The following is a 25,559-nucleotide window of genomic DNA, read 5'->3' as shown; positions in this document are numbered from 1 at the left end:
GGGCGCCGGCGGCGGCTTGTTTCCTGCGCAACCCCCCCAAACCCGTGCGCAGTGGGGGGGGGCGCGCTCCGCATTTCACCCGCTAAAAGAGCCTGCGCCAGCTCCCCCCCCCCCCGAGCCCTTCCGCGTGGGGGGGGGCTGGGCCAGGACGCCCCACATCCCGCCCGTTCCCCGGCCTGGAGCCAAGCGGCTGCTGCCGGGAGGCGCGATCCAGGCTCCCCCGCTCCCCGCGTCTCCGGCTCTGCAGGGGGGCGCACGGCGCAGCGGGCCGGAGCCGCGTTCGCCCTCCCCGGGGCTGCCCCCCCTCGCTGCCAGCCCCACACGCGGCGGGGGGGGGGCTCTTTGCACCCCTGGGGGGCACGGAGCGTGCGCGGCCAGCCCCCTGCAGCGCTGCGCCCCGTCCAGCCCCGCAAGGCGCAGGCCCCCGACGCGGCGCCCCGGGGCCACCCCCCGCCCGGCCTGCGGGGAAGGAGCCGGTGCCACTCACGCTGCTCTGCCGGCGAGGCTGCTGCCGGGGACTGCGCGGCGGGGCGCGGGCGGGCGGGCTGCCGGAGCCGGTTACCTAGGCGATGGGTTCCCGGGGCGGAGGCAAGAACTCGCGGGCTGGCGCGTTAAGAGCAGGCGCGCCCCCCACAGCTGCGGGGCTGGGACTGCTCTGTGCCCCCTCCAGGGGCCGGGGCTCTGCCCTCCCGCACCCCCGGGCCGTCCCTGCGGCTGGACGCTGCGCCCCTCCAGGGGCCGGGCAGCCCTGAGAGGGCCAGAGGGCTCCAGCCAGGGTGGGCGCAGGGCGCCACCCTCATCCCCCCGGCACGGCTGCTGCAGGCGGCACTCTCTGGGAGCAGGGCTGGTCCCTCGCCTCCTGAGCAGCGTTCCCTGCCCACCCTAGGTTCTTTGGTTTCACTGGTGGTGCCCATTCGCACATGCCTGGGTGCACGTAAAATTATTCCGCACGTGGGCAGAAAAGAGGAGAGGGAACATTGCTCCTGCAGGGCCCTGCCGTGTGCCCGCTCCACTGTGGGCCGGGTGGCAGCCGGCGATGTGGCCCCTCGCTGCCCTGGGACGAACCTTGCTGCTCAGGGTCCCCTTCTCTTCCCTCCCTCTCGCATCAGGCCTCGGGCGCCTCTCTGCCTGGAAGCAGTGCGAGGGGGCGGACGCGGCAACCTGCAATGGTTTCCACATAGCTCTTTGCTGTGGCCCTTCCTGGCTTTGGAAAACAAAAAAACCTCAACCCTTCCCTCCCCAGCAGTTCCATTGTGTGAGCTGGTCCTTTCCCCCTTCCTGTGCCATCCCGGGGTTCACCCCAGGTCTCCACCCCCTCAGCACACACGGCCGCCCCTTGACTCCTGTCTGCGGCTTGGGGAGCTGGAAGCCAAGCAGAGAGCAGGGCGGGGAGGGCTTCCGTGGAACGGGTGCTGCTAACATTGGCGCTGTGTCTGAGCCCCCTCCATGGCGTGGCTCCCTAACAGCCTGCCTCCGCTCAGCCCTTCGTGCTTGGACAGGAGGCGAGCATCCCTAGGGGGCGGGGAGGGGAACCTCTAGCCTGTGCTAGCGAGGAGGAGAGGCTAAGCGCAGGTCTTCATGACAATGGGACACCGGTGGCTGGCCGAGGACGGCTGACTCAGGCCTCCGGTGCTTGGGCTACGGGGCTATTTGACATACCCGGAGAGGTCAGAATGGCTCCTTCTGGCCTTGGTGTCTATGAATCGCTCCTTTTCCCGTTTTCTCACCACCATCAAGTCTCGCTCCACCGTCATCCCCCCATCTCTGACCCCCCCCAGGCACTAGCATCCCAAAACCCACGCACCATGAACCTCCCCTTCGACGTGCATTTCATTCAGATTCCTTAGCTCACGTACCGCCCAGCTCTGGAACCAGATGGAACCCGCTCCCCTGGGAACCCTGGAATGACCCTGTCGTGGGGACACATTTTCGATGGGCAGTCCAAGACCCAGCCAGGCCTCACAGCCACGACTGAGACGCTGCGCGGCAGCTGGCGTGTCGTCACACCACACAGCACACGGGCAGAAATGCTGAGCACACGTCGCCGGGCACATGTGAGCCATGAGAAGTAGAGGAACGCAGCAAAAATGGAGGGGGAGGGGCGCTCCGTGTCAAAAATGGCACGACCTCTTTCTGAGTCACTGATCACGCTGGTCCAGGTGCAGGCCAGACTTTTTCATCCATATCCTAGCACAGCGGCCCCAAGCCTTTTTAACCACGAGATCATTTCTTCAGTTGGAGTGCAATGTCCAATCTACCTCACACCCAAACACCCTGCCCCGCTTTCTTCCCGCCCTTCTTTGAGGCCCCACCCCTGCCCCACCCCTTCTCCAAGGCCCCGCCCCTGCTCCACCTCTTCTCCAAGGCCCCACCCCTGCCCCACCCCTTCTCCAAGGCCCCGCCCCTGCTCCACCCCTTCTCCAAGGCCCCACCCCTGCCCCACCCCTTCTCCAAGGCCCCGCCCTGCTCACTCCATCCCCCATCTTCACTCACTTGCACCAGGCTGGGGTAGGGGTTGGGTGCAGGCTCTGGTCTTGGGCCAAAAGGCTTGGAGTGTGGGAGGGGCTCTTGGCTTAGCTCCGGGTGGGGGATTGGGGTGCAGGAGGGGTTTCAGGGTGCAAGCTCTGGGAAGGAGTTGGGAGCAGGGGGACTCCTGTCTGGGGCAGGAGGAGGTTCAGGGCTGGGACGGGTCCAGGAGGCAGGCTCTGGCTGGGCTGTTTAACTGAGATGGTTTCCAAGTTGAGCAGTGGGGGTAAGGCAGGTTTCCTCCTGCCCTGGCCCTGCACCACTCCTGAAAGCAGCTGGCATGTACAGCAATGACTCCATGGCACCAAGTGCTGCCCCTCATCTACAGGCACTGAGCCCACAGCTTCTACTGGCCGCGGTTCCCCGTTATTGATCAACGGGAGCTGCAGGAGCGGGGTCTGCAGGCAAGGACAGCATGTGGAGACTCCCTGCTCTGCCTCTCAGGAGCTGCAGGGGTAAGCCAGTCACGTCCAGGAGCAGCAATTGCCACAGGGAGAATCACTCCAGCCGTGACAGGTTCGGCAGTTTAGAACTCACTCCTCAAAGAATGACATGTAAGTTCTTCCTGAACTATGGAGCGCCTCGCGGTGCCTCGAGACTATAAAACTAGGCCTCGCATTTCATAACTGCATCTCTATTCCAGTCACTCCTCTCGCCAGAATGCCAACGCCGATCGTATTTTTAAACCCTCACACGTTACGGCGGCGAGGAGCTAAATATAAAGATCGGAGCGCGCAGCAAACAGGAACTGGGATTGCTTCGCACAAATTTATGCGCAGCTACCCTGGGGCTGAGCCGCGTTTGAAGTACGGTCACAGGCCTATTATGTTCGTTGATCAAGTTCTCTAGCTTTCAAGTTCCTGCCTCGAGCCCTTTCGGTGAGCACAGCTCATACAATATTCATAGGGGCAACTCACGACTAGGAAGACGGAATCCTTGCAGGAGGGGGGTGCTATTTGTAATCAATGTGGCTCTTTAGGGAGGACGCCAAGGCGGAGCAGACCAATGGGGCAGTCGCGGCCTGGCCCACGTGATGTGTGTGACGTTAGCAGAGACGTCGTCCATCTCAGCCTCAGGTCCCAGACTAGGGCTCCTGCCAAGTGCTGGTCGGGTCTCTTCTCCCCATAGGCATCGATTCTGAGGATGCTCACCCATCAGCAGCCCCTCCCCCCTCAGCTCCTCCCCACTGCCACAGCTCTGTTGGTCAGTGGCTTACAAGAGGTGCTGGTGAGATTCATAGAACCATAGAGCTGGAAGAGACCTCAGGAGCCATCGAGTCCAGCCCCCTGCTCTAGGCAGGACCAATCCCAACTCAGTCAACCCAGCCAGTCAAGCCGTGACGTAAACACCTCTAGGGATGGAGACTCCACTACTTCCCTAGGGAACCTATCCCAGTGCTTCACCACCCTCCTAGTGAAATAGCTTTTCCTAATATCCAACCTGGACCTCTCCCACCACAACTTGAGACCATTGCTCCTTGTTCTGCCATAGAACAAGGTGGGAGGAGGAAGAGGAGGACGGGGGGTGGGACACACTCAGAGGAGAGGGCAGGAGGGGCTGGGCGTGAGGCAGAGCAGAGGCCAAGCACCCCCCCAGTAACTCAAAAAGATGGCGCCTGTCCTAAAACGGCCTGTGTTGGTTCCAGCGGCAGGCCTGGAGAGGAGCTGGCCAAGCAGCTCAGACTTGATGGGCACAATTGCCCCCTCTGGCCGTAGCAGCCCTAGAGCCCAGCGAGCCCCAGAGCCAACGGCCACGTGAAAACACGCAGCCCCCACGGTGAAGAGAGAGCTGCCCTGAGAACATTACATCTCCTCCCTCCCCAGACTCCCCAGGCCGATCAGCAAAGCCACGTTCCCACGAGGGGGGGAAACGACATGAGTCGAACAAAGAACGGCCCTGAGGGGCCACCGAATCCCGACTCTGCAGCCACAGGCCATGCTATCGCTGCCCCATTACCAGCCACCCAGCCCCGCTGAGCGCTGCGAAGCCAGGACGCCAGCAGTGCCCGGCCAAGTCACAAATGATGCTATTAATTACTCCACAAATGATTAATTATGCCACAAATACCACTCCTCTTAATTGGGAGGCATTGGGGAAAGATGTTCAGAGAACACTGTCACGGTAGCAAACTCTAGTGCCGAGAAGGCAGGAAATGCCAGGTTTCCGATTGTCTCAACAACCTTAACTCTGCCCCCTTGTGCAAGGAGCACGTATTTTTCTTGCTCTTCTGCTCTTTGTTCCCAGGATCTGCCTCATCCCCTCTCCTGCTGCTATCCCCTCCCACTGGGGCATGCCCCCTCCTTCCCCCCAGCTCTGCCCCCTTTCCTCTCCCACCATCTCCTATCCCCTCTCCCCCATGCTGACCCCCATGCCCTGCCCCAGAGCAGATGGCTTTGATGGTGTTTGCAGTGTTTTCCCCGCCTCCCCTCTTTGGGACTGAGAAAACTTCTCTTCATGAATCGATGCAAACTAATCGGGGCATCATTAAGGGAAGCAAAACGGCCGCTCCCTCCCATCTCCGCATGCACAGCCAGGTGCCCAGGCCAGCTCTGCTCCCTGAGCCTCGCAGCCGACCCAGCCTTGCTCCGCGTCGGAGCTGTGGTTCGCCGGGGCGCTCTGCAGAGGCAGCAGCCGGCTGGGGAGCCAGCCGCTGCCGGACCCCACTGGGGATGTGCCTGGGGGCCCTTCGGATGGGATTGCTGGCTGCAAAGGAGCGGCGGGAGGCGCGGGGTGTCAGCAAGGCAGGGCAGGGAGAAGGGATATCGGTGGGGATCGGAACGCACCCCAGTACGGAGCCCAGCCCCGGGGGCAAAGGGTAGCAGCCGGCTCCTGCTTGGAGCTGCGTGCCTGCGGGGATGCCACTGCAGCAGATCGGAGCCTGTAATCAGCTCCTGGACTCTGGACAGGCTGCCCAGCCCTCAGTGCCGGGAAAGGCAGGAAGCACCAGCAAGGACAGACATGGCCTGGTAAGCCCCGGCCCTCCCTTACTGGGCACGCTGGTTTGGGCCCCGGCAGCTGGAGGGCGGCCCTCCGGGGGCGGTGGAGGTTCCTCTGTTGCACGGGCCACAGGGAACCGCAGGTGGGGCAGGGCTGGGCAGCCCCCTGGGCCCCGGCTGAGGGGAGGTCTTGGCCACCTGAGCCATAATTCCCCTGGGGCAGCTCCCCTGTGGGCACAGCAGCCGCGGGCCCTCAGAAACTGGGACCCAGCCCCCCCAGACCAGGAGCTTTGTTAATGGTGAAATCGGGGGGGAGGTGGATTCTCCTGCTTGTTGACCCCTCCCCCTGGGGTGAGCGGTGGTCACAGCCTCGCCAATTCCTCGCCCCCCTCTGATGGGTGGACACCCAGTGGGGTACAGCCGTGCGGGTGGTGTGGGGGTGTCCCATAGCCCAGCTGTGCCCTCCCCTAGCCCCACACCTGCCTCATCGCTAGCCCTGCTTAGAGCCGGCTTCCACAGCAGGGCGGTACCGGGCCTGGGTGACAGCCCACCCCATGGCTTGGAAGATCAGTATGGCCCCCTCTGGGCTGCCCCCTCTGGGCCCCATCTCTCCGGGGAGGAGAGGGGGCTCCGTCCAGAGAGACTCCCTGCCCCCTGCTGCCGTGTCCCCGACCTGCCCCTGGGGGGGTCCCGGGCTGCAGCGGGGAGGTGGGACGAGCTACCTGCCGATTTCTAGAGCTGCTGGTGCCCTGGAGACCGACAGCCTCTCTTGCCGGGTCACCCCCGGGGGCTCGTGCAGCGTCTGGGCTCTGGCACAGCGGGGCGGTGTGGAGGAAGCTGCTCCCCCTCCCCCCCGAGCGGGCATTGCAGCCCATAATATGCCCTGCTGGCGCATGTACCTGCGGGTGCCCTGCTGGTGAGTGGGGCAAGGCTCTGAACTGGGAGTGGGCAAGGACCTGGCCAAGCACCCGTGACATGTTCCCCTCTCTGGTGCCAGCCGGGCGAGACAGCCCAGGGCAGGGCACCGCTGTGGCAGAGACAGGCGCTGCCACCCGCTTCCCGCCAGCAGCTTTCGCCCTTCGATCGGGCGACTGGCGCCCTGTTGCACCTGCCGTTCCAAAGGGCAAGTGTGCGCAGCCGGCCACGGAGTCCCCGCTCCTCTGCCAGGCACAACCCTCTCACACCACATGGCGCTTAGCTCCTGGCCGGACCCCCCTCAGCCGCAGGACTCCCCCGGCCTGGCCACCGTCAGCGGCAGCAGCAGCAACACGAGCCCTTGTCTGCCGCGGGGTTAGCGGGATCGCCGAGGGCGGCCCCCGACCCTGTCTCCAGCAGCAACGTCACATGCTGTCCGGCGGGTGCCTCCATTTCTGGCAGCCTCTGTGAGGGGACAGCTCAGATAACGTAGGCCGGCCTGCCAGCCTCTCCTGCCCCCTCAGTTCTGTCAGGCCCGGACTGCGCTCTGAGGGGGCGTCTTTCCAGATAGCCTAGCACCAGCATAAGGGTTTAGACACTGGTCCGGGCAGAGGCCGAGGGGCTGGGTCGTGCTGTCCCCCGGTGAACCCCTGGCTCCACCTTGCACCCCTCAGCTTCGGCAAATAAGGCTCTGGAGGTTTCCCCTGACACACAAAGCCACGTGACAAGAGCTCCAATGCACAGCTGGGCTCTGGAAACGGAGGAGATGCCAGAAGGAAGGTGGCCCCTCACGCTGCCTCAATTTGCCCCCCTCGTGATGTGCATTAGGAGAGTCTTTGACGGTAGGATCCCAGACTAGATTTTCTACAGGGTGCCTGGGGCTCCCCGAATCCTCTTCCCCGGCTTGGCCCCCGAAGCAGCTCCCCAGAGGTGCTCTCCACAAACTGCCCCCGAGCGTTTGCCCTAAACCGCTCCCCAGCATGGTCACTCGCTGTCGGCGCGGTTCTCAGTCCACGGGGAGCAAGGGGGTGGCGCTGCTTTTGTAGCTAGCCTGACAGCAGAGCGGGCCGATGGGCCAGGACAGTTTTCCCCAGAGGACCCATTGTAGAGGAATCGCCGCTCACCACAAGTTACGTGCTAGAGTCACTTCAAAGTTACCGAACCGTGTCACCTTCCCTCCCGACCTCGGGCGCTTTGTCCCCTGCACACACAGAGGGGCCCTCCTGGAAACCCAGCCTTCACTGTGGGGTTGCTGTCTAGCCAACCTAGACACACTCCTGCAGGTTGTTAGCCTCGTTTCACGAGGAGTAACGGTAGTTCGGAATAGGACCCTAGTCCGAACTACCTAGTTCGAGCCCCGTGTAGCCGCGCTACACGGGGTTCGAAGCAGCGGGGATTTAAAAATGGCGGCTCCCCGCTTATGCTAATGAAGCCCGGGAAATTCAAATCCCGGGCTTCATTAGCAAGTGCGGTATGCATACATTACCCCGCTAGTTCGAACTAGCGGGGTAGTGTAGACATACCCACCCAGTGGGGCGTTACGGTACCGGCCTCGGCCACACCGGGGAACGCTGCGAGAAACAGCAAGAGCCCCAGAACGCTGGATCCTGCGTGGTGGAAGCCAACGGAGCGGACAGACAGACAGGCCCGGCCAGGCTGCAGGTGCAGGGCCAACGGCTTCCTTCAAAAACTAACCTTCTCCTTCTGGGAACCCTTCCAGGCTCCTCCTCGTCATCGGCTTGGCTGCTCTGCGAGTCGACAGCACCGCCCAGGTAGGTCGGCCCCAAACTCCTCTCAGTTCTGGCTGTGGCGCTCCATGGTCCCAGCCCCGGGCTTGCCACGGGCCAGGGCACCGCCACCCGCACAGTAGTCCGGGGGCCTGCAATTCCTTCCCCCATCCGGCTGGCTCAAGGGAACGTCACTGTTATAGTCACAGCATCCTCCGTGGACCGTAGACTGCAGACTGAAATGGCCCCTGCTTCTCAGGAAGGGCACCATCAGTCCGTCCGTCCCAGCCCCGACTGTCTCACAGCCCCTGCCGATAGCCCCAGGGCTCCCGTTGTGTAGCTCAAATACTCCGGCCGAGGCCCGTTGCGCCAGGCACCGCTGAACGCTTTCGCTGGGTCGCGGGGAATTCCCAAGCTTGCAGGAGAGCGCCGTGATCTCCGGGTCCTTGCCTGTCTCAGGGAGCAGGACCCGAGGCCGCAGCAGGAAGCAAAACGACCTCGCTTTTGCTCTGGGACGTCTAGACAGTCAGGCCGGTAGGGATCCTCATGTGTGACCTCCTCATCGCAGCCCCCTTCCCCCACCTCTGCGGCAGACCCTAACCTCTGGCTGAGGCACTGACGTCCTCACACCATGATTTAAAGCCTTCAGGTTACAGAGAATCCACCACTGACTAGTGCAAACCTGCTGCCAAGTAAGGTGAACCGCCCCCCGCCCTGGAGCCCCGCTGACCTGGGGGAAATTCCTCCCCAAGATCCTAAGCGTGCAGATGAGGGCCCCTGGCTGAGTTCACTTGTGAGCTGCCCCGTTATGCTCCAGCCCCTCCGAGCAGCTACAATCCGGACTCCTCCAACCGCCAGCTGCTTGGGTTCGTTTCAGGACACGGAGTCCCAGGTGCAAAGCACAGCCCTAGATCTGATCCCCAAGCGCTGCAGAGTCAGGCGGGCGTGCATCCCGGCTTGTGGTTCGGCTCACTGCAGGCACGAACGAACGGCGCGGCCTTTTAAACATGTAGGAGCCCCGCCCCCTCCATGGCTCCACCCCCTCTGGGCCCGGTTTCCCACGGCAACCGGTCTGCAGGCCCTGCTGGCCGGGGAGTTAAAAGGGAGGCATGGAATGAGGTGCAGAGCTTGTCTCTGGGCCCATCTGGGCCGTTTTCCCCAGGGAAGAGGGAAAATCCCTTTTGCTGACTTGCTCTTCACTTGCAGGCTCTGCAAGAGGGCAAGGAAATGGCGGGTTTCTCAGAAGAGGACATGAAGAAGCGAATGTAAGATGGCTCTTGTTCCTCACCCTCATCTCTGGGATCAGGCGAAAATGAATGAGGCCGGGATTTGCCACGAGGGGTGGATGACTGTTTCCCACGTGGCAGGCTCTCTGTGATTCATTAATTGTCCCGCGGAAGATCTGAGGCTCATCAGAGCATGACAAAGCTTTTGCGTCAAAAAGTCGTGTTGCCAAACAACGGCTTCTGTGGAAAATGAAAGCGTTCGTGGCAACATTTCACTTTCAATCAAATGTCCCTGTCATTCTTTGAAAAAAGTAATATTTCAGTCCCCCCTCCCTTCTTTTTTTACTGAAAATAATTTTGGAAAAGAAAAAAAATGAAACCCAAAGTAGTTCCGTTTTCCAAGAAAAAACAAATTATAATTCGCAGAAAATTTTGGAAGAATGATGTTGGTTTGGGGGAAGAGGGGTCGTTTCCCAAAATTTGGCACAAAAAGCATTTGACATTTTCCCATCAGCTCCATGGGTGTTTCACACACATGTTGATGGTATCAGCCAACACTTACCACCCAGTAACTGCCTTTGAGCTCACACCGTTTTCTCTTCCGTTTCCGATGCAAATAGCAGTCGTGATCCTGTGGTTCTTGTTGCCAGAGGCATGCTTTTTAACGGAGAGCATAGAATCCCAGGGCTGAACGAGACCTCAGGAGTCATCGAGTCCAGCCCCCTGCCCAAAGCAGGACCAACCCAACTCAATCTTCTCGACCAGGGCTTTCTCAAGCCGAGACTTAGAAACCCTTAGGGATGGAGATTCCACCCCTCCCTAGGGAACCCATTCCAGTGCTTCCCCACCCTCCTAGGGAAATCATTTTTCCTAATATCCAAGCTAGACCTCCTCCACTGTTGAGACCATTGCTCCTTGTTCTGCATCCGTCACTACCAGGGCTGGCCCGTGAGCCTAGGCAAATGAGGCAGTTGCCTAGAGCGCCGCTGGCCTGGGCGCCCGATGATGACGTCATGGGGTGCCGGGGCACCCCATGATGATGTCACGGCCATTGACTACCATGCAGGTGTGGGCGCCGATAATGCCGCCCACCTGGGGCGCCAGCTGCCGCAGCCAGCCTCGGACCACTCCTGGTCATTACTGAGAACAGCCTCTCTCCATCCTCTCTGGAACTCCCTTCAGGAAATTGAAGACTGCTGTCAAATCCCCCCTCACGCGTTTTTGTGGCAGACTAAATAAGCCCCAATCCCTCAGCCTCTCCTTGTAGGTCATCTGCTCCAGCCCCCTAATCATTTTGGTTTCCCTCCTCTGAACCCTCTCCAATGTGTCCACATCCTTTCTATACTGGGGGGCCCAGAACTGGACACAATACTCCAGCTGTGGCCTCACCAGAGCTGAATAAAGGGGAATAATGACATCTCTGGATCTGCTGGCAATGCTCCTCCTAATGCATCTAATATGCCATTAGCCTTCTTGGCTACAAGGGCATACTGTTGACTCATCTCCAGCTTCTCATCCACTGGAATCCCCAGGTCCTTTGCTGCTGAAAACCCTGGGCTCTGAGTGGCTGAAAATAATCATGGGATATCAATAAATCACCACTATTTATCCCTTCAGAGACATCGGAGTGTCCTGGATCAATATTAGCCAATTCAATCATCCATGCAGATAACTGGCTTCTCATTGGCTTCTGTGCCAGAATTGTGTGTGTGTTTCATCCCTCTCTGAAACTGTTAAGAAAGTAGGAAAAGATCTAAACTTTGTTACTTGCACATGCCATCTAAGACAGGCACACAATGAAAGGTTGAGACCTCTTTAAAGGGTTGCCCTTCAGAAATGTAACAATCGGGATATTGGGTCAAATTCACCAAAAGCTGAAACAGACTCCGTCTGGTTATGAGCAGGGTCGGTGCAGTCACACCATAGAGCCACTGGGTCCATATCAGTCCTTGTTGAGATGCATGATAATGAAATCAAATTCACTAGATTATTTACCTGGGGTCAAATATTCCCCCATGTTTCATCCTTACAGATGGCTAACACTTGCCGTTTTACTACAAGGAGGGCGGGAAAGGTTGATTTTTCGCTGTTAATTTTTATTCTGCATCAGAGGAACAATCAGCTTGAATGAACATGCTGGTGGATCTGGTACTGGCCCAGAATTAATTGCCTAGTCATCGTTTTGCCTTGATTATAACTCAGCTGGTTGACTCATGCAAATCCTAGTTCATGAATTTATGAATCCAAATCCCAAGCGTGAATCTCTGCTACTCACACACATTACTGGTGGGTGGTACTCTTTAGTTGCAAGCAGTTAGATAACCACTGGGTTTCCATAGAAATGTTTCTGAATCCTGAAATACTCACTGATTGTAGCACTAACAGTTATTTGACCTAACACTAAGGCTGTATCCACGCTTACAGGAGAGCAGTGCTGAGGGAAATCAATTTCCGAGGAATCCATTTAGCTTGTCTAGTAAAGACCAGCTAAATCAACCACTGATTGCATTCCCATCAACTCTGGCATTCCACTGAGTCAAGAAGAGTAAGAGAAGTTGACGGGAGAGTTGCTCAACCCCTATGGTTTTTCGAATTAAGGTACGTTGACTCCAGTCATGGAACTGGAGTTGCATACCTTAGTTTAATATTGCCCCCTAGTGTAAACCTGGCCTTATTGACTACTCTTTTTTCTCCTGCTTAATAGGTTTCAGTAGCCAGTCAAGGAGCAGGAACAGTATCATGTGACTTAGGTACCCAATCACATGTTGTGAATAAAAAAAATAGCAGACTGACCTGTGTGAAACATGCCAGCCAAGCGATGCAGCGCATTGTGTGCAAGGCCAAATAATCGTCAGTGCTACAAGCCCTGACTATGCAAAGAAAACAGTGACTTCTGGTGCCGCTGATATTATCCGCCACCAGTAATGCACCCAGCTTTACATTTATCCACTCACAGCAGGGAGGGAGTGTCACACAGCTGGCTGGTGAAACTTTCCTGCAAGATGTTTGAAATGCTAACGAGGCTCATTACTCCATGTATGTGGCGTGGGATTTCCTTGCTGAAACTAGGGTGGGCGAGGGGGGTTACAAAACCATTGGGAGTCAGGAGACTTGGCTTCTATTCTGAGCTCTGCCACTGACCCATCAGGTAACCTTGGGCACATCACTTCCCCTCTTCGCGGCTCAGTTTCCCCAGCTGGGCGGTGATGCTGACCTCCCTTGCAATGCACAGATGAGAGGGCCATAGATGAACTAGCTAGGCTTATTTTTTTTGTTTGTTTTTTGTTTACAGTATCCTCGGCATAAGCGCTATTGAGCCACCGGAGGACGAGGAAAACACGGTGGATATTGACCCTGGAATGAGGCTGTTGTCCAGGCATGCACAAGGTGAGCAAGCTGGGGCATGATGCTCCTTCCCCACTGGTGTCCTCGCAGGCTCAGAAATCTAACGCTCCCCCTGCCTCCTCCCTTTGCAGCACCCAGGCGCGCTGGAGACCAGCCGGCCCCGCTGGGTGCCCAGTCTGCGGCGGAGCCGGAAGAAGACCGAGACCACATCCACCACCCCCCGCAGGAGGCTGTGGAGGAGGAAGCCCCTGTGTGGATAGCAGCACCGCAAGCTGAAGCCATCAGCGGCCCAGAAGAGGACAGAGACCATCTCTACCATGCCTAGCGAGGAGAGGCGGCTCTGTCTAGCAATAAAGGAAGAGGGGATTGCCCAGTGCCCCCTCTACCTCCTCTCCTGAGCTGTGTGTTCCCTGGACCCTTCTCTTCCAGGTCCACTCCTCCATCTTGGCTATGGACAGGGCTCTGGCTTCCGGCTCTGCTCTGAGCCATGGTGGTTGCTGCGACCGGCAGGTGGTACGGGAGAGACATTTGCTCTCCCCCTAGGATGCAGGAAGCTTGGAACCACCGCAGCAGCAAGCTGGCAGCCCCTGGGGCAGATGCCTCCCCAAACGTGGGGGCTCTGGGACGTGTCTGCACTGCAGTGAGGCACCCCTGGCTGGCCAGGCCAACTGAGGCAGGCTCCTGCGACCCTACAAGGAGGGAGAGCCCCAGAGCCTGAACCCAAATGGCTACACTGCGATGGAACAGCCCTGCAGCCCAGGCCAGCCACGGGGGCTAACGGGCGCCTGGACACTCCTAGTGGCAGCAGCCTCAGCTGCTGCTCAATAACTAAGCCTCCTGCAGCTTCGCTTGAGCCAGCGGCAGCTGAAAAGGGCCGTGTGGCTTTCCCGGCCCCTGGCGGTTCGGGCTCTCAGGCCCACCCCCCTCCGGCTCTGGGCTCCAGTCGCTAGCCCGGGCCCAGGGGCTTCCCGCTGCAGGGCGAACAGGCCCCATGTGTCCCTCCAAGAGCCATTGCCCAGCACAGTGCAGGGACCCTCCCCGCACATTCCACCCCCCAAGCACCCACCCCACTGGGCAGCCACACGCAGATGGTAACGGAAGAAAAAGCGAACACCCCCGGGGGCTGGGTTTGCAATTGCTCTGCCCAGCTCCAGGGACGAAGCCCCTGCGAGAGACGCCGGGACCACGGCCAGACCCAGCTCCCGGGCTGGGTGGATGCCGGCGATGGACACTGGAGAGAGCCATCTCCCACCCCACAGCCCGTGCGATGCAGGGGGAGGGGGCGGGGGCTTTCCAACGTCCGCGTCGTGGCGGTTCTGACTGCCACACAAGGGCCCCTGCGTTCACCCATGGGGAAGAGGTAGCTGCAGATCCTGTGCCACGTACCCAGCCGGCAGCACTGGTGCAGGGAGAGCGCCCCATCCCACTCAGTCTTTGCTGGCCTTCGGCTCTGCTCCCGCAGCCTGGCGCCGCTCGGTGGGGCTGCTCTCCACGCTCCGGCTGTCGGCAGGGCCCGGCGGGGCGGCCTCCCTCTTGAGGCTGCTCAGAACATGGTGCTGGCTGGGGGCAGGCACAGAGCACCCCGGGCAGCGCTGGGGGCAGGCAGGGAGCACCCCAGGCAGCGCTGGGGGCAGGCACGGAGCACCCTGGGCAGCGCTGGGGGCAGGCACGGAGCACCCTGGGCAGCACTGGGGGCAGGCACGGAGCACCCCGGGCAGCGCTGGGGGCAGGCACGGAGCACCCCGGGAAGCACTGGGGGCAGGCAGGGAGCACCCCGGGCAGTGCTGGGGGCAGGCACGGAGCACCCTGGGCAGCACTGGGGGCAGGCACGGAGCACCCCGGGCAGCACTGGGGGCAGGCACGGAGCACCCCGGGAAGCACTGGGGGCAGGCACGGAGCACCCCGGGAAGCACTGGGGGCAGGCACGGAGCACCCCGGGAAGCACTGGGGGCAGGCACGGAGCACCCCGGGCAGCACTGGGGGCAGGCACGGAGCACCCCGGGAAGCACTGGGGGCAGGCACGGAGCACCCCGGGAAGCACTGGGGGCAGGCACAGAGCACCCTGGGAAGCACTGGGGGCAGGCACAGAGCACCCTGGGAAGCACTGGGGACTGCCTAGCCCCAAACCCACCCCTTTTGTCCAAGGCCTCACCCCTTCGAGGGGCATGCAGCAAGGTCCCCCCCCCCACACACACACACCTTGCCCAAGGGCCCAGCCAGGCTGTCGGCCCCGCTTCCCAGGGACTTTGCCATAAAGGCAAAGCTCTTTGGGACGCCCCAGCACCGGTAAGTACGCCCGGGCCGAAGGCTTCCTAGGCTACTGCAGGAAGCGGTTGCCAAACTTCTAACGCCTCTTGTAGCAGCTCGGCACCCACCTCTCCCGGGCGACCCCGCTGGTCCGGTGGCTTTAAGCCAGTCCTGGCCCTGATATCAAGTGGCAATGGATTCACCCTCCCTGGCCCGGCCCCACTCCGCAGTTCAGACCCCTTGTCGGTGCGCTGTCCAGTTGTAGGTCACTTCCTCGGTGCCTGGGGGGGGGGTGGGGAGAACCTGGGCCCACCCACCTGTTCCAGGTCCTACCCCTGGAACTCCAAACAGCAGGCACATGCCAGGGTGCCCCAACTAGACCGCTTTCCGTTCCCCATCGCCCCAGCCTTCCCCAAAGCCCCACCCTTACCTCCCGGCTCTTCTACACACAGGCCCAGCAGCCAGCCAGCCAAAAGCTGGCTCCCTCTCTCTCCCTGCCCGCACTGATCTGTCCATGGTGCTGCAGGGTAGGCACCTCACCTACACTGCTCCGGCTCCAGCGAGGCACTGAGGCTCCGTCCAGACTGCATCCCTCTGTCGACAGAGGGATGCAAATCAAGCATGTTGAAATGGCTAATGAAGCCGGGATTTAAATCGCCCACACTTCATTAGCATAAACATGGCTGCGGCTTTTTTTCGAAACCGAGCTCTTTCAGAAAACAAACAAACAAACCGGCGGGCTAGACTTGGATCGGTCGAAAAGAAACCCGTTTCAGACAGATCCTGTAAACCTCATTGTTGGAGGAATACAGGATCTGTGGAAAAAGGGTTTATTTCCGACAGATCTGCATCTAGACTGCTGGGTTTTTTTTCGAAAAAGCGTCATTTCAAAAAAAAAAAAGCAGTGGCCATGTTTATGCTAATGAAGCGCAGGATATTTAAATCCCTGCTTCATTAGCAATGTTGGCCTGTCTAATCTACATCTCTCTGTTGACAGAGGGTTGTAGTCTAGACACAGCCGGACTGTCTCCAGTGCTGCAGCTCCTTTTTATATGGCCTTTCTGGGCCCTGATTGGCTACTCCCTGCTGCCACTCTAGGCTGTTTGGAGGACTCCTCCACTGCTCCTTTCCTGAGATAGGTGTGATGGGACCCTGTAATGGGCCCTTCCGCGCAGGGCCTCTGGGCCTAGTACCCCCCCCCCATACCTGAGTATTCATTACTTAAAAAGGGGTCACATGGTATTGGAACGCAGCTCTAGAACAAGGCTGTGTCTACACTGGCGCGATCTTGTGCCATTGCGGCTGCTCTTGCGCAAAAATTTTCTGCCTTTCTACACTAGCTGCGTGTTCTTGCGCAAGTAAACTGACGTTCTACTGTGTGAAATCAGGGCTTCTTGCGCCAGAACTATGATGCGCCCACTCAGGAATAAGCCCTTTTGCGCAACTGTTCTTGCGCAAGAGGCCACTGTAGACAGGCAACGTGAATTTCTTGTGCAAGAAAGCCCGATGGTTAAAATGGCCATCAGAGCTTTCTTGAGCGAGAGAGCATCTACACTGGCACGGATGCTCTTGCGCAAAAGCACCTGCCAGTGTAGACGCTCTCTTGCACAACTACTTTAACGCAAGAACCCTTGTGCTAAAGAGTTTTTGCGCAAGCTCGTGCCAGTGTGAACGTAGCCCAAATGTTTCTGGATTTTAACTATTGCAGCAGAAATCCCGATCAAGCTGACAAAGAACTGATTTAGCGTGTGATGCCATTTTAGCTCCACAGATGGCGGATGGGCCAGAGAACCCCGAATTGCATCCCAGGCTCTGTCTTCTCCTGAACATAGTTCATCACAAAAACAAAAAGAAGTCCTGTGGCACCCTAGAGACTAGCAAATTGATCAGGGCCTAAGCTTTCATGGGTACAACCCACTTTTCTCGCAGCGAGAGAAGGTTAACTGCTACTTTGGGGTGCAGACATTTCACAACTACATGTATGGGCGTCAGTTTACAATATGCACTGATCCCAAACCCCAGATCTGATTGGTTCTTGACAGGTGGGTTAGGGATGGTCTCACAGAGAGACCCTGACATCAACCAGGCGGGGCAGAGGGGCAAGCTCAGAGACCCCCGGGGGTTTGTAGCAGCAAGGCGTCTTCTCAAGGTCTCTCCTTGGGACGGAGAGAGAACTAGGGTTCATGTGCGTGAGCATGAGGAGGAACCTTCTCAGCGTTTTCTCCTTCCCCACTACTGATTTCCTAGTCCCTGTGTAGAAGGTAAGAGCCTCAGGGTAAGTCTACTCTGCCACCCTAGTTCGAACTAGGACGGCTAATGTAGTCATTCGAACTTGCAAATGAAGCCAGGGATTAAAATATCTCGGGCTTTATTTGCATGTTCCCCTGGCGCTGCCATTTTTAAATGCCCGGTAGTTCGGACTCCCTGCCCGTGGCTACACGCGGCACGGGCTAGGTATTTCGAACTAAAGCCCTTAATTCGGATGACCGTTACTCCTCCTGCAATGATGGTATTGCCACTCATCCTTCTGCGCCGCTGCTAGCAGGGCCAGTGTTTTCCAGGCTGGGCAGCTGACAGCAGCCGCCACCCCAGACACCCAGCTCGGAAGGCCAGGAGAAATCCTGGGCATTTTTTTGTATTTCCAAAGTCCACCTGGACAGAGATCGGAGGACTGAAGAAGAGATCATGGCCAGAAAACCCAAACACATGGTGACCCTACTAGTGATCCTCTTGCACTCACCTTGCCACCCCCTTTTGAGGTGGGACCCCCAGTCTGAGAAACGCTGCGCTAGAGGATTCCTCCGCAACCGTGGGGTCCAACATGGCCAGTAGCTCTTGGCAGACTGATTCTCACAGCTCCCATGGAAGTGGTTGTAGGTTCTCAGGGAAGTTTTTCATATTGCAAATATCTGTCTGGCTGGAGACTAGAGGATCAGAAAGTCGGTCCTGCCCAGGAAAAACCCAGGTGCATGGTACACCTGTCAAACATCAGCATCTCTTGCACTAAGTGGGCATATACGTCTTTGTGCAATGAAAACTTAATTATACAGGAACAAAAATATTGAGTGTACATGGCACTTGTATCAGCCAGAATGTATACAGCCTTTTACTAACTGTCTTCTTCTACCTCCTGCTACCTTCTCCTTAATTTCCTGGAATAGCAAAAATGAAATGCAGCCTCTAAGAGACACTGTGTCAATACAAAATTCTTCATCCTGGGAGCACAGCCAACCTCAGATGGACCAACATCAGGAGCCAAATAAAAAATCACAGCACTGGCTTAAAATAATGAGATCAAAGCGAAAGAAGCAAATCATTCATTTTGGGTCTTTTTATGTGTCTTTGCTTTCTGAGCCTTGAGGACACATTTAAGGGGATGGGAGTGGAACCGTGGCAGGCACACATCTGGCCAGTGACTGAATCCAGGGTTAATAAACGGAGGAGTTGTCCTTCAGTTTGTAGGAGTTTCATTCAGGGCAGTATGTCAGGCCCATCTGATCGAATATGAAGAAGAACTGAATACAGCCAGTCAGGGGTGAGTTCCTGGTAGAGTTGCCAGGTGTCCGATATTCTACCGGACAGTCCGGTATGTGCATTCTTTGTCTGGTAAAAAAAAGAAGAGAATACTGGACACGTGCAATGTCCGCTATTCGCTGATTTTTCCGGCTGCGCACCAGATGGAAGTCTGACGTGGGCGGGGGGAGTGGCTGGAAGGCGGGGCCATGATCGGCGCTAGGAGCCTTTGATTGCGCAGAAGCCTGGCGGGGGCGGGGCAAGTGTCTGGGACTCCCAGTGACTCCCCCCGCCCCCACCAGTCTCCTGCGCGATCACAGGCTCCCAGCGCCGATCGTGGCCCCGCCTCCCAGCCTAGGAGTCCCAGCTGGGAGGCGGGGCCGCGATCGCCGCTCTGGGCGCGTCAGAAGCCCAGAAGCCTAGCGGGCGCAGGGGGAGTGGCTGGGAGGCGGGGCACGATCCGCGCTGCGAGTTCTCTACAATCGTTTCAGCTGCAGGATACAAAGGAGTTCTTCTAAATTCTTCTTTAGCCTTAGCTCTAGAGCAATAGAAAACAATGAAAATAGCGTGCTCATTTGCACGCACATTTGCACAATTATTTCTAAGCCTCTTTCCATAGAGATGGTGTAGGATGAAGACTAAGTATTAAACATAGCACCTGTGTTCGTGGCAGTGGTTTTTTTTTTTTTTGCTCGACAAATTTTTAGCCCGTGTGTTCGGTATTTTTGGGAGACCAGCTGGCAACCCTAGATCCTGGCCCATGCAAAACTCCCACTGGCTTCAGTGGGGCCTGGCTTCCAACTAATGGTGATAAGAGTTTTCTCCAGAGCAGCGTTTCTTAACCAGTGGCACGAGCCCCCTTCGGGGTACTGGAGAGAAGTCTGGGGGATATGTCAACACAACTGACATTTGGAGAAAACTGAATGTTTGTTTTAATGTTTACAGCCCTTTATTATTTTTGTACGTTTTACACCCCAAAATTTTATCGCCCGCCCGGCTACGATTAAGTCGTTTAAACAAATGTGTTGCAATGGTAGAAAAAAACGTTGTGTGTCTGAAAACTGTAGGAACTGGGGGTACTTTTTTTTTAAGGGGTACTTTATAAAAAAAGTTGAGCAACACAGCTCCCGACTACGCCCCCCTTGTGTGGGTCCCCAACACTGTTTGCAGAGGCCACCGAGCCTGAAGCCGTGCGTGGAGGGACGGTCATTTCCTTGGCAACCGGGTTTGACAGGAGAGAGAGACGTGGATTTGGAAGTTGGGGCAAAGAGGAGAAAGCCAAAGAACTGTCCCGGCAGTGAGGCCGGGGTGAGGGGAAGTCTTTCTGGCTGCAGAAAGTCTCTCCGGCCTAGGCAGCCCCCCTCAGGCAAGCCAGACTAGACCAGGGGAAATAGCCGCACTTGCTCCTCAGGCCTGGCCTTGAAACCTGCACGGGGTGCTCTCTGCAGCTCTCAGACGACAACAGTGCCCCCTCCCGGCCTCCCCTGCCAGTGCTGCTGCTCCCCAGACGGCCCAGCCTGCAGGCGGCTCAGGCAGACCCGGAAGCACCGGGCTGCCCTGGTATCGCTGCTACAGTTGCCTCCGCCTGCGCTCTCAATGCACCAGCTTTGCTTTGCTCTGCTCATGCCCCCGTCCCCCAAAGCCTGGCCTTGCGGGCCCCTGTGCGGTGCCCCATGGGGAGGCCGGCTTCAGTCTCCCCACAGGGCGTTTCTAGCCCACGTCCCCCACTTTCCGTTCACTGGGGCTTGGGCTAGCCCAGCGCCCGGAGCGACACGGGCCTCACCCCTCGTGCAGCCAGCGCTTCTCCCGGGACGGAGCTGCAGCGCTCTTGCGCAAACAAGCCCCAGGACTCAGCCCTCAGCCCTGCTCCTCGGAGCCCCCGGCCTAGCCCTGCATGGGGGGGCTTAGGGTGTGATCCTGCCAGGCCCCTGCTGGCTCTGGGGCCAAACTCGCTGTCCTGGCCCGGCAGCGGACGCCGCCCCTCGCCCCGTGGGTGGAGGGAAAGGCGAGAGATGGCCCAGGGCTGGGAGGGCAGGGCAGCCCCCTGGACCCTCCAACCCAAGGCACCGCGGCCCAGGAGGCAGGTGCAGGGGCCTGGGCAGGGCTGGGAGGAGGGCTGGGTTTGCGGGTGGCAACATGAAGCCATCGTGCCACCCGGCCTGCCAGGCCCAGGAGGCAGCGCCCGCCACGGGCACCTCAGTGGGCAGCCCCGGGGCTGGACGGCACGAACTCCCGTGCGTGAGCCCTGCCAGGGATGCAGCTGCCGGGCTGGGGAGGCCGGGGAGCGGAGAGGCTGGCTGCACGGCTCAAAGCCCCTTTCTTGGGGCAGGCCCCATGCTGCTCGCCCTTTGCCGGAGGCGTTTATCACGCTCCGAGGGGCCCCCCCTCCTTTGTGCGCCCCGAGCGCTGCCAAGGGCCCTACATTTATTAGTTTGACCTTTCGCCGGGGGAGGGGGGAGCCATCAAAGCCGAGCCGCCGGGCCCTGGCTGGCTGGCGAGGGGCTCTGTGGCGGGAGCGCCCCGCCCCGCTTCGTGGGCCTTTTGTCCCAGGCGCTGAGAAGAGAGCTCCCTCGGGGCCGGCCCTGAATGCCAATACAAATCGATTCGTCTCCGGGCCCGCGGAGGCGGGGAGGGGGCTGAGAACGGGGCTGCGCGCTAATCAGATCCGCCATGGTGCCGGGGCAGTGCCGAGCGGGGCGGGCCGGACACAGCTCGCCCAGCCCGCCGGTGGGCAGCCGGGCACCGGGTGCCTGTTTCACCGGGGCGTGCGGGGGCACCCCCTCGGGGGCTGCCCTGACAATCCCGCCGGGCCAGCCGGCAGCAACTGGGGTGCGGGCCCCCGGACTTCCCGGCCAGACCCTGGGGGTCCCAGCTGTGGGCCCCACAGAGACCAGCTGGCTCAGCCCACCAAACACAGGGCGCCTGCCAGTCCCAAGCCTAGCCCAGCTGCGTCCCCTGCAGGGCCCTGGGTCCCGCTGCCCCCACCGCCAGCCTTCGTCTCCCCTCCCTGAGCAGCTGGTGCCAGGCTGCTTCCGGAGTCCCCTGGCCTGAGCTGCGAGAGGTCCCCAGCATCTGCCAGCACCCCAGGGTGGGTGGGAACAACCCCCCCCCCCCGCCACCCAAACAGCATCCAGGGAGGACCCAGGGGCACACGGGGGGGGGGGAGCAATTAACACTAAGGGCTAACACCCAGGGCTCAGCAGTGTTAATAATGATCAGGCACGAACCCCGATGGGAACCCTGCTGCCTCCCGGGTCACCCGGCCCCATGTGGGCCCTGGCACAGAGCCAGCCGGGGGCGTCCCAGGTCCTCTCGCAAGTCCTGGCCAGGGCAAGGGGGTGAGCCAGGCTCCCCCTTCCCAGCCCGGGTCTCTCCCCAGCTCCCTGCAGTGCCCCGTTCCTTGCCCTGCCTCCTGACTGTCTCTTGCTGCCTTTCAGACCCGGGACCCTCGATTTGCCTGCCCTGGCTGGGGGGCTGGAAATGCTGCAGAGGCAGGGAGCGAGGTGGGGGCTGGGCTGCCCTAGAGGGCAGGTCGGGGGGCTGGACACTAGCCACCGTGGCCAGGGCTAATCTGCCTTGCCTGGCAGCCTGGTGGGTATTTTTGCCTTGGGTTTTCCAGGGACAATGTGTCCCCTTCCCCTGCCCCCTCCCAGCCAGTTAATATTCAGCCCGAGTGCCAGACGCCAACGCCCCTCCTGCTCGCTTGTCAGCGTCTATTTTAGGAAAAGCGTCCCTCCCTCCCCCCCCCCCCCCCCGAGGGCACACAGCAGCCGCTGCCTGAAACGCCCCAAAGCTCCCCCCCCCTTTTTCTGACTGATGTTGCTTTGAAAACTTCTCGCGCTCCCCTTGCTGAAGGGCTGGAACTCTGCTTTGCAGCCGGGGCTGGAGGGACCGTGGACACACGTGGCTCTGGCCGGCTGCAAAGGGCAGCTCCGGAGCTGTTCCTCGGACCCAAACTCTGGGGCCAGGAGAGACCTGACCCTGCGGGGCACAGCACGCAGGGGAGAGCGGCAGGATTAAAGTCCCCCGCATGGGTTCAGCGGCGCAGGGCCCTTATGCCTGGCACATGTCAGCATGATGTGCATCCTCGCGCTCATCCCCAGCTTTTCATCCCGGCCTCCGCCCGACAGGACAGCAGCATCAGTCTCATTTTACCGATGGGGAAACTGAGGCACAGAAGGTGCTATAGGCCATTGGTGGAGGCAGGGCCAGAACCAGGGCTCCTGCACGCCACTGCCTGGCAGGCCCTACTCACCGGACGGCTGCAGGGAGGCCTCCCTATGGCCCCGGGGAGCGCTGAGAGTCGCTGTGCCGGGCCGGCCTGCCAGGGCAGGGGGTGCAGAGATCGTGCCCGGGGCAGTGCCCAAAGCATGACCCCCGGGGGAGGGCAGCAGCCCCTGCTAGCTCCCCTGCACACAAGGGGGTCGCCGCTCTGCCACTCCCTACTCCAGCTGCCGGACACTGGGCCCGGCCCGCTCCTGCCTGTGCCGGGGAACAAAGCCCCTGCCCAAAGCACAGGGACATGGGCTGGACGTGCCTGGGCAAAGCTGGGGAGGCCAGTTCTCCCTTCCCGCTCCCCCGCTGGGGATTAACCCCTGGGGACCCAGAGTAACCCCACCCCCCCGCCTTCAGCCCCATTGCTGGCCAGCGGCAGGACCGGGCCTGTGAGCTCGGAGAGGGCCCCATCCCCGTGCCGACCACAGGCAGGCACCAGGCATAGGAACCTGGTAGGCCCAGGCCATACGTGCGGGAGAACTAGGGGTGCAGGGCGGCCAGAAACACCCCCCCCCCCGGCTTCCAGCCTCGCACCCAGCGCCCCAGTGGCTGCCATGTGCTCTGGGGGGGGGTCTGCTTTGGCCCTTCCATGCTGGGGGGCAAAGGGGGGTTCTGCTGCCTGTCCCAGCTGCTGGCCCCACACCCCAGGGCTTTGCTCCCAGCCACAGCTCGGGGCAGGGAGTGTCAGCCCCCCCCCCCCCCCCCACCACACACACACACTCTTAAAAGTGTTCCTGTGACGCTGGACCGAGCAGGCCTCCCCGTGCGCAGAAACCTAGAACGCAAGAGCCCCCGGCAAAGGGGGGCAGTGCCCCCCCACCAGGACATCCTAAGCCACTTCCTGAACCCAGTGGGGCATGAAGAGTGCCCCCCCGTGCCCCATGGCAGGCCCAGCCCAGCCCAGCTCCGCTTTATAATTCATGCTCTGTGCCTCCTGCCCCACAGGGGTCTGAGCAAGCGCCCGAGCCCAGCCCTGTAGTTTTGGGTAGTCGCTCAGGCGCTCCAGGACCATCGGTTTTGAAGTTGCTGTTCTGGGGTTTTTTTAGTTACAGACTAACCCGGCTCCCCCCGCTGGTCCCCCGGCACGCCCGCCAGCTGCGCTCTACAAACGATGCCCCCGCGGGACCACTTGCAAGCGAATGGCAGGTCACCACTCGCACGGTGGGTTTACCAGGCGAGTCCGGGGAGGCATAACCCGCGTCTCAGAGGACAGGCGGGGTTTTAGCCCAGGGTCACCCAAGCCGACGGGCCGCCCCCTCTCCCACGGCCAGGCAAGGAAGGGGCCGGAACAAGCCCCCAGCAGCCTCCTTGTCTCCATCCTCGCCGCGAGAAGCAACTTTATCTAGGGCTAGCCTGCATTTCAAAGGGGGGGCGGCTAACGGGGAGGGGCCAGCACACCCCAAGGGACCTCGCCTCCCCTGCTCTCGCTGTCACGGGCCGGGACGGTCTAGGCTAGGACCTTGGGGTCAGGGTGGGTGCCTGGGGGCCATGGCTGGGAGCAGAGGGCTGGTAATGGGGGCAGAGGGCCCCGGACCCCGCATGGTGGCTGGTCAGTGGGGCAGGAAGCACTGGCCCCACACTGGACTGAGGACACCCAGCCCCATGCCTGAGCCTCGGGCACCCCCTAGTGGCAGCCCTGCTCACATGCAGGGGAAGCCAAGGCCAGCTCTGACAGGTGGGGTGGGGGCCCCGGGCGGCCCTGGGGCTAAGGCACTGAGCTGGGACGCGGCGGGAGAGGCCCCCTCGGCCCCACTGGGCCTGGGGTTTGACCGGCCCCGGTTAACGACACAGTCTTGCGCCCGGGGCCGCGCCTCTCATGGGGAAGGCCCCTGCGCCCTTGTTCAGCCGGCCCAGCTGCAGGAAGCAGCCCCAGGGGGTCAGGACAGGGGTAGGTGGTGCCACTTCCCCCAAGCTGGCAGGGGACCCCCCGGTCTCCCTTTACTCCAGCTCAGGCCCCTTCCCTCAGCCACCCCGGCCTGCAGTGCCCCCCGAGCCATCCCCCAGGCTCTGACCCGCCCAGGGATGGAGCAGCCGGCTGGCCGGGGCGCCCACGGGCCCCCCTCGTGGCAGCCGTGGGGCTCCCGGTGGCGAAGCGGCGCTGTTGTGCCCACAGGCCACTGTCACCCCCTCCCCCCCCACCGGAAAGGCGATCCGGCTTGGCCTGCGCCCAGCACGAGCCCGCCGGCCGTTCCAGCTAACGAGGCACCGGAGAAGTGGCTGGCCGTTGCGGGGGCACAGCGAGCCCTCCTGGGTGAGCATGAGAACCCCCTGGCAGAGGCTGAGGCGACGGCAGCCGCTGACAGGCGCCCGCCCGGCCGCGCAACCCGAGGCGCCTGCACGGTAGCATCCGTCAGCAGGGAGCCCGGGCTGGTGTCAATGCCCAAGTGGTTTTAGCTAATTAGACTGAATGCTGATTAGCAAGGGAAGGAGGGGGGGGTCGGTGGCCCCAGCCGGCCGGCTACACACTGCAGCCAGTCTCCATCGCCAGGGCTCACAAGGCACCCACCAGGCTGGGAGAGCCGGGGGATTTGTCAAGGGACAGGCGGGGAGGGGAGGGGGCTGCAGCTCACCCACTCGTCTCCGTGTGACGCTTTGCTCTGCCCCCAGCAGCCTTGGCGAGGGGCGTCCCCAGCGCCCGCCGTGAGGCCCAGCTCCTCACGAGGAACACCCGCCAGCACGAGGCGCTCAGCGCAAGCACGAGAGTCTGCCGCTGCCCCCCGCCGCAGCCCACAGAGCAGCTCGGCCCAGCCCCTTCCCAACACCCCCACCTCGCCGCAGGAGGGGCCGTGCCAGGCGGCAAAGGCAGTCGTGCTGCTTAGAGACCCCCTTCGGGGCCAGGAGAGCCCAGC

At 60.6% G+C, this 25,559-nt stretch overlaps 2 protein-coding genes across 3 annotated transcripts in view; one reads left to right on the top strand and one right to left on the bottom strand.

The window, feature by feature from the left end:
• Positions 1–8,198, bottom strand: part of CALY (calcyon neuron specific vesicular protein) — a 28,308-nt gene extending 20,110 nt beyond the window's left edge. Inside the window, exon 1 of one of the 2 annotated variants that reach the window (XM_075934680.1) lies at positions 8,073–8,198. The gene's annotated coding sequence lies outside the window, so the exon portion shown is untranslated. Of the gene's footprint in view, positions 1–487; positions 774–8,072 lie in introns of those variants that run through there. The other variant, XM_075934681.1, reaches the window with a different exon arrangement.
• Positions 5,336–13,073, top strand: PRAP1 (proline rich acidic protein 1). The gene is made up of 5 exons (XM_075934679.1): positions 5,336–5,492; positions 8,098–8,149; positions 9,311–9,369; positions 12,623–12,717; positions 12,807–13,073. Exons 1-5 carry the CDS (start codon positions 5,485–5,487, stop codon positions 12,998–13,000), a joined length of 408 nt encoding a protein of 135 aa, XP_075790794.1. The 5' UTR covers positions 5,336–5,484; the 3' UTR covers positions 13,001–13,073.
• The last annotated feature ends 12,486 nt before the right edge of the window (positions 13,074–25,559 follow it).

The sequence above is a fragment of the Pelodiscus sinensis genome, chromosome 8, assembly GCF_049634645.1.
Source record: "Pelodiscus sinensis isolate JC-2024 chromosome 8, ASM4963464v1, whole genome shotgun sequence".
In the NCBI taxonomy this organism is placed as follows: domain Eukaryota; kingdom Metazoa; phylum Chordata; order Testudines; family Trionychidae; genus Pelodiscus; species Pelodiscus sinensis.
Note: the sequence above shows the minus strand (reverse complement) of the source record. Positions and strands in the feature narration are given on the sequence as shown.

Excerpts from the sequence above, each read along its gene's own strand:
- PRAP1 (XM_075934679.1), top strand. Across the intron at positions 9,370-12,622 it reads GAGGACATGAAGAAGCGAAT|TATCCTCGGCATAAGCGCTA; the intron begins GTAAGATGGCTC and ends TTTTGTTTACAG. Across the intron at positions 12,718-12,806 it reads GTTGTCCAGGCATGCACAAG|CACCCAGGCGCGCTGGAGAC; the intron begins GTGAGCAAGCTG and ends CTCCCTTTGCAG.